The sequence below is a fragment of the Aquarana catesbeiana genome, linkage group LG08 (assembly GCF_042186555.1).
Source record: "Aquarana catesbeiana isolate 2022-GZ linkage group LG08, ASM4218655v1, whole genome shotgun sequence".
NCBI classification, from domain to species: domain Eukaryota; kingdom Metazoa; phylum Chordata; class Amphibia; order Anura; family Ranidae; genus Aquarana; species Aquarana catesbeiana.
The window spans coordinates 142,944,459-142,957,889 of NC_133331.1; the positions used below are offsets into that span (position 1 = coordinate 142,944,459).

General features: G+C 43.0%; 1 protein-coding gene across 2 annotated transcripts in view; it reads left to right on the forward strand.

Annotated features, from left to right (window-relative positions):
• Positions 1 to 13,431, forward strand: part of TM9SF3 (transmembrane 9 superfamily member 3) — a 102,652-nt gene that overhangs the window by 38,205 nt on the left and 51,016 nt on the right. For both annotated transcript variants that reach the window (XM_073596511.1, XM_073596510.1), the window contains 2 exons: positions 8,192 to 8,314; positions 11,755 to 11,915. In XM_073596511.1, coding sequence (XP_073452612.1) covers positions 8,192 to 8,314; positions 11,755 to 11,915 — 284 coding nt within the window. The remainder of the gene's footprint in view (positions 1 to 8,191; positions 8,315 to 11,754; positions 11,916 to 13,431) is intronic.

Below are 13,431 nucleotides of genomic sequence, written 5' to 3' on the forward strand. Positions count from 1 at the left end.
CGGCACTGCGTTGATTTAACTGATAATTGTGTGGTCGTGCGATGTTTTACTCAAACAAAATTGACATCCTTTTTTTCCCACAAATAGAGCTTTCTTTTGGTGGTACTTGATCGCCTCTGCGGTTTTTATTCTCTGCACTATAAACATAAAAAGCGACAATTTTGAAAAAAAAAAAAGCAATATTTATTACTTTTCTTTCTTGTACATCACGGGACACAGAACCTCAGTAATTACTGATGGGTTATATAGGGTATCACTAGGTGATTGGACACTGGCATACCCTAAACAGGAAGTTCAACCCCCTATATAATCCCTCCCCTTACAGGGATACCTCAGTTTTTTCGCCAGTGTCTTAGGTGTTGGTCACATGTAAAGATGTCCTGTGCTGAGCTCCAAAGGGAATATCCTATATTCTATACTGGGGCAAGCCAGGCGAACCAGATCCATTTCAAAGTGTCCTTTCTAGGCCGAATTGGATGGTACTCGGGCCTCGTGTCCGAATGATTCCTCCTCTGAGGAATCAAGTGGAGAAGGGCCCTCTTCAGCTTCTCAGGATGAGAAGGTGTTAGTGCAAATTCTTGCTGGATTGGTCCGCTCCACATTTAAATTACCCGTATCTGAGTCAGTTAAAGAACCCTCTTCTTCCTTAGGTTCACTGAAGCCTCCTCAAACAATACATGCTTTTCCTGTTCATAATTTACTAGAAAAGCTCATTTATTCTGAGTGGGATCACCCAGATAAACGTTTTTTTCTGCCTAAAAAGTTTTCAACACTTTATCCTATGGAAGAAAAGTTTATAAAGATGTGGGGGATACCGGCTGTTGACGCCGCCATTTCCTCCATAAATAAAAGTCTGACTTGTCCTGTAGACAATGCTCAGAGATCCTGTTGATAAAAAAATGGAATCCCTGTTGAAAGATATTTTCTCCTTTGCAGGTTCAGTAGCTCAACCTGCAGTGGCAGCGATCGGAGTCTGTCAATACTTAAGAGACCATGTTAAGCAGGTCATCAAAGTTCTACCTGAACAACAGGCCCAGGGGTTGGCTAACCCAAACCTCTCGTCTTTCACTTGGGTTGGTGCATATGCGTAGAATCTTATGGTTGAAAAATTGGTCAGCTGAAGCACCATGTGAGAAGCTTCTGGCTGTATTTCCATTTCGTGGTGCAAGGCTGTTTAGAGAGGATTTGGACAATTATATCCAAAAGATCTCTAGTGGGAAAAGCACTCTCTTTTCTGTTAAGAAAAGGAGTAAGCGTCCCTCTTTCAAATGGACTCTTTCCCCAGTGCCAGGGGCATCAGCCTCCAGCCAGTCGCGACGGCCTCCTCTGTCAGGGTCCAGAAATACATTTCAGAGTCGACCCCAGGGACAAAAGAAGTCCTGGGGGAAGAAGCCTACTAGACAAGACGCTAAAGCCTCTCTATGAAGGGGCGCCCCCGCTCTCTCGGGTGGGGGTAAGACTGCTACGGTTCTCAAAGCTCTGGCAGGAGGATTTCCAGGACAGATGGGTAATCTCCACGGTAACTCTAGGTTACAAACTGGAGTTCCAAGAATTCCCCTCTCCTCGTTTCCTCAGATCAAATGTCCCCAGAGATCCAGAGAAAAAGCAGTCGCTCCTTCTAGCATTAGAGCGACTATTGTCGCAAAAAGTCATTGTGGTGGTTCCCACGAAAGAACAAGGATTGGGATTTTATTCCAACCTTTTTACGGTTCAAAAACGAAATGGAGATATCAGACCCATCCTGGATCTAAAGGATCTAAATCGATTCCTAAGGATTCGATCCTTTCGCATGGAATCAATCCGGTCAGTAGTCTCCATCCTACAGGGAGGAGAATTTCTGGCATCAATAGACATCAGAGATGCATATCTGCATGTACCCATATTTCCTGCTCATTAAAAGTACTTGCGCTTCGAAATAGGACGCCATTTTCAGTTTGTGGCCCTGCCTTTCGGGCTAGCCACTGCACCTCGAGTGTTTACAAAGATCTTGGCTCCTCCTCTGGCCAGATTAAGGGCTCAGGGTATAACTGTCATAGCATACCTAGATGACCTGCTCTTGATAGACCGGTCGGTAGCCTGTCTGAGCTTGAACTTGATGACCACAGTCAACTACCTGGAACACCTAGGTTGGATTCTCAACCTAGAAAAGTCTTTCTTAAAACCAGTAAGAAGACTAGAGTATTTGGGCCTGGTCATAGATACAAGCCAAGAGAAGGTATTTTTACCTCAGGCAAAGATCAGTGCCTTAAGAGAGCTGATTCAGGTAGTCCGGACCAAAAAGGGTCCTTCTGTCCGTCTTTGTATGAGGCTGCTGGGAAAGATGGTGGCTTCATTCGAAGCAGTTCCCTATGCTCAGTTTCATTCAAGATTGCTACAACACAGTATCCTGTCTGCTTGGAACAAGAAGGTACAGGCATTAGGTTTTCCGATGCACCTGTCTCCTACAGTGCGTCAGAGCCTCAGTTGGTTAATACCCGAAAGCCTGCAGAAAGGGAAGTCCTTTTTACCGGTTACCTGGACAGTGGTAACAATGGATGCCAGTCTTTCGGGTTGGGGAGCAGTTCTGGAGCAGTCTGCAGTCCAGGGGGAATGGTCCAAAATGGAGAGGACCTTACCCATCAACATTCTGGAGATCCGTGCAGCGTATCTAGCCCTAAGGGCCTGGACTCTCAGGCTACAGGGTTGCCCTGTCAGGATCCAGTCCGACAATGCCACAGCAGTGGCTTATATCAATCATCAGGGAGGCACCAGGAGTCATGCAGCTCACAGAGAGGTGAACCAGATTTTAGTCTGGGCAGAAAAGCATGTGCCATGCATATCGACAGTTTTCATTCCAGGGATAGAGAACTGGCAGGCGGACTATTTGAGTCGCCAGCGGTTAAATGGTCTCTTCACCCCGATGTCTTTTCGGCCATATGCCAAAGATGGGGGGATACCAGATGTAGATCTCTTTGCGTCCAGGATCAACAACAAGGTCGACAAGTTTGTGGCAAGAACAAGAGATCCTCTTGCATATGGGACAGATGCGTTGGTGATTCCGTGGCATCAGTTCTCACTGATCTATGCGTTTCCTCCGATTATGCTACTGCCACGTCTCCTTCGCAGGATCCGGCAGGAAAAGAAGTCGGTACTTCTGGTGGCCCCAGCGTGGCCCAGAAGAGCTTGGTATGCAGAGATAGTAAGAATGACAGTGGGTTCCCCGTGGACCCTACCGTCACGTCCAGACCTATTATCTCAAAGTCCAGTATTCCATCCTGCCTTACAAACGCTAAATTTGACGGTTTGGCTGTTGAGACCCACGTTCTGAGGCATCGTGGGCTTTCAGGTCCTGTGATCTCTACTTTAATCAATGCTAGGAAGCCAGCTTCCAGAGTGATTTATCATAGAGTTTGGAGGACTTATGTATCCTGGTGTGAAGCCAGGGGTTGGCATCCCAAAAAAATATGTCATTGGTAGAATTTGCGACTTTCTACAAATGGGATTAGAGATGAAGCTGGCCTTCAGTACCATCAAGGGCCAGGTCTTGGCCTTATCAGTGTTATTTCAACGACCACTTGCTTCTCATTCTTTGGTCCGAAGCTTTATGCAAGGGGTGACGCGTCTTAATCCTCCAGTTAAAGCGCCCCTAAACCCCTGGGACTTGAATTTGGTTCTGTCGGTTTTACAGAAACAGCCTTTTGAGCCCATACGTCAGATTCCCTTGGTCTTATTGACAAGGAAGTTAATTTTCCTGGTAGCCATTTCTTCTGCTAGAAGAGTATCAGAGTTAGCAGCCCTTTCCTGTAAAGAGCCTTATTCGGTCATGCATAAGGATAGAGTGATATTGCACCCTCATCCTAGCTTTCTACCAAAATCTGGTTTCAGATTTCCATCTAAACCAAGATATTCTGCCTTCCTTTTTTCCAGATCCCTGTTCCACGGAAGAAAAGTCACTACATTCTTTGGATGTAGTTAGGGCAGTCAAGGCCTATCTGGAAGCAACTGCTCAAGTTCGCAAAACGGATGTTTTGTTCATACTACCAGAAGGTCCCAATAGAGGGCACGTAGCATCAAAGTCTACCCTTTCTAAGTGGATTCGACAAATGATTATTCAGGCTTACAGTTTGAAACAAAAGATTCCACCTTTTCAAATCAGGGCACACTCCACAAGGGCGATTAGTGCCTCTTGGGCGGTGCATCACCGGGCCTCCATGGCTCAAATCTGCAAGGCCGCAACCTGGTCTTCAGTCCATACATTCACCAAATTTTATCAGGTGGATGTGGGAAGGCATGAGGATATCGCCTTTGGGCGTAGTATGCTGCAGGCAGCAGTACGAGGTCCTCAGGTCTGATTACACCCTACTTGTGTGGTCCCCTCCCCTCAAATAGCATTGCTCTGGGACGTCCCATCAGTAATTACTGAGGCTCTGTGTCCCGTGATGTACGAGAAAGAAAATAGGATTTTTTATAACAGCTTACCTGTAAAATCCTTTTCTTTTGATGTACATCACGGGACACAGAGGTCCCCCACCCCTCTTCTAATACTTATATTGCTTTGCTACAAAACTGAGGTATCCCTGTAAGGGGAGGGATTATATAGGGGGTTGAACTTCCTGTTTAGGGTGTGCCAGTGTCCAATCACCTAGTGATACCCTATATAACCCATCAGTAATTACTGAGGCTCTTTGTCCCGTGATGTACATCAAAAGAAAAGGATTTTACAGGTAAGCTGTTATAAAAAATCCTATTTTTGCTATAATAAACATCCCCCAATAAAATATAAAAAAAATTTTTTCCTTGGTTTAGGCCGTTACGTATTCTTCTACATATTTTTGGTAAAAAAAAAAATCGCAATAAGTGTTTGGTTTGCGCAAAAGTTATAGCATCTACAAAATAGGGGATAGATTCGTTGCATTTTTATTATTTTTTTTTTTTACTAGTAATGGCGGCGATCAGCGATTTGTTTTTTTTGTTTTTTTTTGTGTGACTGCGACATTATGGCGGACACATCGGACACTTTTGGCGCTATTTTTGGTCCATTCACATTTATACAGCGATGCATGTTTGTGGGAATCTCTTGATGACTTCATCAAGGAAGTCACTGGGAAAAAGGTACTCCTATCCCATGAGAAAAAGCTTAAATGAAAAATAAGGGAATTTTTTTTTTTTTTTTGCAGTTTCATACTTGCCTAGGTGGATACAGCATTGGTCCGATGCATCTGTCCCCCCGATGCCTCTGCACTGAGAACTGAGCCATCGAACACTGCCGTTCGCTCGGTTTTTAGAGCTCCGTGAGAAGAGAGATGGTGACTGTCAGTCACAGCTCTCTGCTCTTCTCCCTCCTTGCTCACTAGAGAGCTGGGCTGTGGAGGGGACATCTCAGGCTCTTAGTGGCTTGCTGGGAGGCTGAGCTGGATGTCAGTCCAGGCACCTAGCAGATTCAGACTCCATGGTCTGGATGACACGGTGCCTGGACTCACATTGCTGACGTTGGCAGAGAGCAGACTTTAGCCCGCTCTCTGCTGAAAATGGTCACAGGAGTGCACTCCTCTGATTCATAGACGTACAGCCAAACGAGATTTGGCTACACTTCTCCTTTTCAAGTCTCCTTCAATTACGGCTACTCCTACTTGACAGGACCTTTTCACTCTTCTCAGGTTTAACACCTCCTTGTGTCGCAAGCCATGGACTTACAAGCCTGCTCAGAAGTAAAGGAGTGCCCCCACTCTTGGGGGGGGGGGGGTGCCTAATGGCTTCTGCACCCATCTGGATCCAAGCTGTCCTGGTCCTTTGGGTTTTTTCAAATGGTTATTCAAGATGGAGTTTCTAGCCCAGCTTCCTCCTTGTTTTTTTTCCTTTACCAAGGAGTGGTTGTACCAGTTCATTTAGAACAGGGATATGCAATTAGCGGACCTCCAGCTGTTGCAGAACTACAAGTCCCATCATGCCTCTGCCTCTGGGTGTCATGCTTGTGGCTGTCCGTCTTACTATGCCTCATGGGAATTGTAGTTCTGCAGCAGCTGGAGGTCCGCTAATTGCATATCCCTGACTTTGAAGAACCTTACTCAAACATATCCACAGTCCCAAAACCAAACGGGGGCATTTGTCTTACACTGAACTTAAAATTTCTAAACCGATTTCCTCATGTACCAAAATTCCAGGTGGAATCGTAAAGATGTCAGTGTTTCTGTTTGACAAGAGAAATTTCTGGGTCAGTAGATATACAAGATGCCTAGCTACACATCCCACTTTTCCCCTCGTATCAATGCTTTTTGCGTTTTGCTGTGAGAGACCATCATTCTGACTCTCTAGTGCACCCCGAGTGTTCCAGCCCTTCTGCAAAGCCAGGACATTCATGTCATAGGTTACTTTACAACCACCTACTGAAGGATTTGTATGTCACAACCTTGTCTGCCAACATCCAAAGGACGATTCGGTTCCTTCAAACCTTTGGCTAGATAATTAACTTTCCCTCAGGAGAAAGTTGCTTCCCAGTGGTACTTCTAGTCAAAACTTCCCTTCTCAGTTTGCTTATGTATAAGGGTTCTGGCCCTAACGGTAGCCTTCTTTCTGAAGCAATTCCCTTTGCCCAGTTTTACTTGGACCTATTCAATCCAACATTCTCATGAGTCGTCAATGCCTAGAACAAACTGAACAAATTAATTGCAAACACCAGGGATCCTCTAGCTTTTGAAGGTAGGGGCTCTGTTGATTACTTATGACTCAGTTCGAGCTGTTTTAATGGTGTCCCTTTGGTTAAGATTCTACTTCAACTGCTATGCAAGATAGAGGAATAAAGGGTTGTGGTAATTTTTATTGTACAAAATTGACCCAGAATGAAGGGGTACAAATCTCTTGATGTGATTATTTGCATCTGCAATGTCACATGCTTGTTCTGCAGTTTCCCTGTGACTAGCAAGCTTCCTCTTTTGTGTACTTGAACAGTAAGGTTAATTGGTTTGTAGCTCACTATTTCTGTTTTCAAAAAACCTTATTAATTTGTGATGCAGTAGTCCTAAATGAAATGTATGAGGGCTGTAGACCCTTCCACACAGAAAAAAAAATCTAGCAATGAGTAAAGTAAAATAGTTAAAGTGGAGCTCCAGTCAGGTTTTTTTTTCCCCTCAAAACCACGTGATAGTTGCAGCTTATCTAATGCAATCTGCTGTATATGTAATCGTTTTAGTTATTTAGTTATCTAATGTACTCGCTGCACCCTCTGTAGCACGCAAGCTCCCATCTTCAGTGTGAGCATCTGAAGCCCATTTGGAGTTTCTTCTTGGATATGGTGCAACTGGCTAGCCTGCTATAATGTTACTAAAAATAAAATGGTCAATTCTATTACAACTGCTAAAAAAAAAATATATAAGTAGTCTTGTCTCTGCGCTACCGGTTGCTGCCATATTGCGGATAAGCCACCACTGGAAGGGTCTTCTGAAGCCAAAACTTCATAGAGTGCCATATTTCTGTAATCCTCCCCCACACATGTGCTCTGTGGTTGCTCCCGCTGGCCCCTACATCACTCCTGTGTCTTGTTGCTACAAGCAGGCTAGCAAGAGGAACCACAATGCCCTGTTAAGCCCCTTTCACACTACCGTGACTTGACCGCGATTCTGACACGATTTCAGGGAATGTCTGTGTAAACTTGAGGTCTATGGACCTCAATTCCATCAAAGTCGGACCAAAGTAGTACAGGGACTACTTTGAAGTCGGTGCGACTTGCAGTTGCACAGATGTGAATGGTTATCATTGGGAATCGTGGGGTACATCTTGTCATGCGACGCTGATGTCCAAAGTCGCAGGAAAAGTCACACAAGTGTGAAAGGGGCCTTAGAGACTAAGCATTCAGCACTCCCAGAAGTGTCTGATTCAGAAGATCCTAGTTGCAGCTTCCCTGCAGTACAGCAGCAATTGGTTGTTGCTTTCAAAACTAGGATGAGGGTACTGCAAAAGAAAAAAGTAAATTTGATTTCCGGAAATAACTAAAGTGCAATTTTAAGAAGAAAATTATTCATAGTTATCTGATCTATGTTGTGAGCATGCATTTGTCTAAGATTGGTTATAAGTTTAATGGTAATGTATAGGTTCTTTGTTTTTTTTTTACCGTTTAAAAATGTTGAATTCTAAGACTGCTGGTATATTTAAAAAGAAAATTACTTTTGGTTTAACGTAATCATTTTCAATGTTTGAGAATTTGTTTTCTTTTCAACAGAGGATGTCATGCAAGCAACATATTGTGATATAGAGCTGGACAAGGCGAAGAGAGATGCGTTTGTTTACGCAATAAAGAATCACTACTGGTACCAGATGTACATAGATGACTTGCCAATATGGGGTATGGATCTAAGCTTTTTAAAACATTAAAGCATGAAATACAGTTTTATTTGTTAAAAGTATGTCATAACCAATCTGGTAGATCAGAGTCTCATGCAGTATTCTCAGTATACACAAGCAAGGCCCGTTTTGCTGATGATGGTGTTCTGTCTCTTGGGGACTGTGTTGGTGAGATCCCCGGATATTTACACATGCCACAGGAGTTACATGGAGCACTTGTTCTACCTGCTTTTGCAGCAGGTAGACTAGAAGCAGGAGCAGTGTAAAAGCAAGGTAGTTGGGAACAACTAGAACCTGGAGGAGGAGGATCTAGCTCCTAGGATCTCTGAGAAATAGTTGGCTCCGCCAGTAACTACAATGGTTTTCCTGACACCAAGAGATAGGTGACAGGGGAGGGAGCTCCAGCTGATTGACAGCCTCAGCTGTGTTCCTGTGTGTTGTATGAAAGGGGGTGTGTCCCTTTCCTACAATCAGCTCTCAGAGCTCTCCTCAGCCCTCCGCCCCCTTTTTTCAGACAGCTCAGACAAGCTTTATAAATTGTGGACTTTGAAAGGCTGTAGAGAAGAGAAGACTTTAAACGGGTACAGCTTATGTAGGAGGATCTGTTTCTGTGTATCACCTAAGGATAGTCACTTCATGGGGTATATTTAAAGGTTTACACTTTCAGCAGTACGTCATTTGGGATATTGACTATACGACGTTCAATACTTTAATACTAAACCTCACTGCCTAGATTGAGTATTTGTTCTACTTAAGTTGGCATGTAATACATAAAAGAATTGTGATAGGAAGGGAGATTATAGAACAAGACATAACAGTCTGAAGGCAGAGTGTTTATTCGTGATGAGCAGTTTAAAAGTTTGCTCTTTAATAATCACATTAATATCAAACCTTGTCCAGTGGTATTGAAAAGTTAAGGTAGTTACATGTGGTTTTCATCAGGGAATACATATTGCCACAAGCTCTGCAGGGAGCAAACAAATACATGAGATTTATTTGCTGAATTTAGCTGTACTGTAGTAGCTTGTGCTGCCTACCTGCCTAGGAGAAGCTGTGAACCATTTAGCAAGCTACTATAGTATATTACAGCCTATGCAGCAACCAGTTCGTTCTGGCGTGTGTAATTATTTTGTCCAAGCTGGCCTAAACAAATAATTTAAAGAGGAGCTTCAGGCTCCTGCAGAAAAAGTTAAGTCAAAATTAAATACTGTAGCTGCTGATTTTGAAATTAGGACATTTACCTGTCCAGAAATCCAGCGGTGTCTTCACCCGAGCTGATTTTTAAAAAAAAAATTTTTTTTATCGACTTTCAGGTGCTGCTGCCTCCATCTCTACTCAGGGAAACGGCAGTGAAGCCTTGAGGCTTCACAGCTGGTTCCCTACTGCGCTCTGGGCCTGCTGCGGGGGAAGGAGGAGGGGTGAACTTCTGGCTGAGTTGTGAAAACCAGGGCCCCCCCCCTAAACGAGCAGCGCTTCCCCTTTTGGGTAAAGCTCTCCTTTAAAGTGCTAGGAAGCCTATAATAGGATGCATTAGCAAAAGTGTGCCTATTTGTTGAACAGGCTGAATACAAAGGGGTGCATCACTGCAGTGGTTGGAAGCGCAAAAGCATGCATTGGTTTAGTGGTGGCAAGAGAGTAGAGATTGGTGGGTGGGGGTGAAGGGGCAGGGGGACCAGCTGTGTTGGTTAGAATAGGAGAGGAAGGGGGGGGTTGGCTTGCAGGCGGGACTGCAGGCTTTTAGGCATGGTGCCCAGGAGACCTTTGCCAATCTAGTGGAGTGTGTTCCTGGATGGGAAGGGGTGGCACCTGATCCTTGAGACCATAAGATTTAAAATTGGTCTGTCTGACCAACCCAGAAATGGTGTAATGCGCAGCTGGGTCACCATTGGGAGAAATGTCAGGAATGACAGTTTGGGCCTCAACAGCACCTTTTCCCTGTGTAACACGAAAAAGTGGTTTTTATAGGATTGGACTGCTAGCTCAGAAACTTGCCTCAGATGTGAGGCAACCCATCTATGACCAGCTTAAAGGATGACTACGACAACCTTTCCATGCTCTAGTTATGACTGCAGGCATTTCCAAATGATCTGTGACCTAAGGATCAGAGCTTTGGCCCTACTTCTTTAAGGAGTGATTTAACAGGAATATTGAATGCAGAGAAACTTGAGAGAAGATTAAACTTAGCCGATGGAAAACTGAGATATGCTGGGAGTTGAAGGGTAGTCTGAACTGACTTCCAATTTTTTTTTTTTTTTTGCTTAGAACCCCCAAACATTATACTTTTTTTTTTTTTTATATATAACGCGCACTTTTTTTAAAAAATACACTTTGAATTAAAAAATAAAACAGTAAAGTTACCCCAATTTTTTTTTTATATTGTGAAAGATAATGTTACGCCGAGTAAATTGATACCCAACATGTCACGCTTCAAAATTGCGCCCGCTCGTGGAATGGCAACAGTTTTGCTCTTAAAAATCTCCATAGGCGACATTTAAAAAATTCTACCTGTTGCATGTTTTGCGTTTACAGAGGAGGACTAGGGCTAGAATTATTGCTCTCACTCTACCGATCACGGTGATACCTCACATGTGTGGTTTGAACACTGTTTTCATATGCGGGCGCTACTCACGTATGCGTTCACTTCTGCACGCGAGCTCGGCGGGACAGGGCGGGTTTTAAAATTTTTTTTTTTCTTATTTATTTTACCTTTTTATTTTTACACTATTTTAAGAAAAAAAAATGTCACTTTTATTCCTATTACAAGGAATGTAAGCATCCCTTGTAATAGAAAAAAAGCATGACAGGACCTCTTAATTATGAAATCTGTGGTCAAAAAGACCTCAGATCTCATATTTACACTAAAATGCAATAAAAAAAAAAAATTGTCATTTAAAAAAATTTAAAAAATTAAAATGGCCCTTTTAAGAGCTATGGGCGGAAGTGACGTTTTTGACATTGCTTCCGCCCTGCAGTGTCATGGAGATGGGTGGGGGCCATCTTCCCCTCACTCATCTCCATGCACAGCTAGGAAACAGACCCGATCGCCTTCGCTGCTGCCGACAGCTGCGGTAAGCGGCGGAGGGCACCGGATCGCAGCGGGATGGGGCGAATCCTCTGCAGAGACCAATTTTATCTTGTAGCAGACCGCCGGCCGAACACTGGCATAGAGTGCATTAAGATAAAAAAACCTTGTGCCTTTGCAATCACATTAATTCTTGCCAGTTCAGCTCTCTGTTCCCTGAGTTGAGATTGTGATGCAGACAGGTGTGCAGAGTCCCTAATCCTTTAACAGATAAACCGATATACAAACAGTGTGTGTGTATTTAGATGTTTTACCCAGAGTTTCTATTTTGTTTTATCCCATTGTGGTTATGCACAACTGAATTTTTTTTTTTCTTATCCAAGTTTGTTCAGCTCTTAGCTATTGTGTGGTAATTGCAGGTATTGTTGGAGAGGCTGATGAAAATGGAGAAGATTACTACCTTTGGACATATAAAAAGCTTGAAATTGGTTATAATGGAAATCGTATTGTAGATGTAAATCTCACCAGTGAAGGCAAAGTTAAGCTTGTCCCCAATACCAAGATTCAAATGTCTTACTCTGTAAGTAAACTATACAGCTTACATACCTGTTGTATTTCTTTCTAGAACAAATACTTGTTACATTTGGGTGTTGAGTATTTGCTAAATGTGAGACATATATTTACCTAACTCACCAGTCCTTCTTTTTTTTTTCTTCTTCTTTTTTTTTTTTTACTAAGATTGTTTGCTGGAATAATTTTATGGAGTAGAAGTGTATTTTATGCGTTTGCACTAATTTTGTGCCTTATTAGGCAGTAGATGATAATAGTTCAGGGTTTATCAACCAGAGTTTCATTTAAACCCTAGGGTTCCTCCAGAGGTTGCTAGGGGTTACTTGAGCAATTTATCTCTTTTTAAGATACGTTCCCGCTGACACCATTGATTTTTTTTTTTTTTTTTACCCATCTGTAATGGGGTAGTTACTCCCACTAACCATCACACTAATGTATCACGAGTTGTAGATATAGTGGTTTTTAGCAGTGTTAATTTTGGCAGCAAATTTTGATTTAGTTCTTAGGACTAAAATGGCATTTTAGTTTTAGTCTCATTTTAGTCTTCTGCAATTGTTTTAGTCCTATTTAGTCGACTAAATCTCCAGTACATTTTAGTCGACTAAAATGTCCTACGTTTTAGTCGACTAAAACCTCCAGTACATTTAATCGCCTAAAACTCATTTTAGTCTTCTAAAATCGAATGGGTGTAATTAACCACTTCAGCCCCGGAAGGATTTACCCCCCTTCCTGACCAGAGCACTTTTTACAATTTGGCACTGCGTCGCTTTAACTGCTAATTGCGCGGTCATGCAATGCTGTACCCAAACGAAATTTGCGTCCTTTTCTTCCCACAAATAGAGCTTTCTTTTGATGGTATTTGATCACCTCTGCCGTTTTTAATTTTTGCGCTATACACGGAAAAAGACCGAAAATTTTGAAAAAAATTATATTTTCTACTTTTTGTTATAAAAAAAAAAAATCCAATAAACTCAATTTTAGTCATACATTTAGGCCAAAATGTATTCGGCCACATGTCTTTAGTAAAAAAATGTCAAATACTATACTATACTATACCACTAAGAGTGGCGTATGCTGCGTGCGTGGGTGTTAGCGGTACTGGCGCTAATCTGACGCTGCCTGGGGCGACGCATATCACCGCCGGGTGATCAGGGGGCTAAACCTTTATTCGGTAATAAACGGCGGGTGCCCTGACACTGAAAAAAATAAACGAACTAACCAGCGTCACCCGTAACGGTTATACGGTGATCAGTGGTGAAAGGATTAACTAGGGGGCAATCAAGGGGTTAAAACATTTATTAGGTAGTATATGGGGGTCCCTGTCGCTATAAAACACTGACGGCGAACCTAAATATTTACCTCCCTAACTAGCGTCACCAGCGACACTAATACAGCGATCAGAAAAATTATCGCTTAGCGACACTGGTGACAGGGGGGTGATCAAGGGGTTAAAACTTTGTTAGGGGGGTATCCTAGACACCTAAAGGGGGCTAACACTCACTGCCCTAACACGCTAACTGTCACAA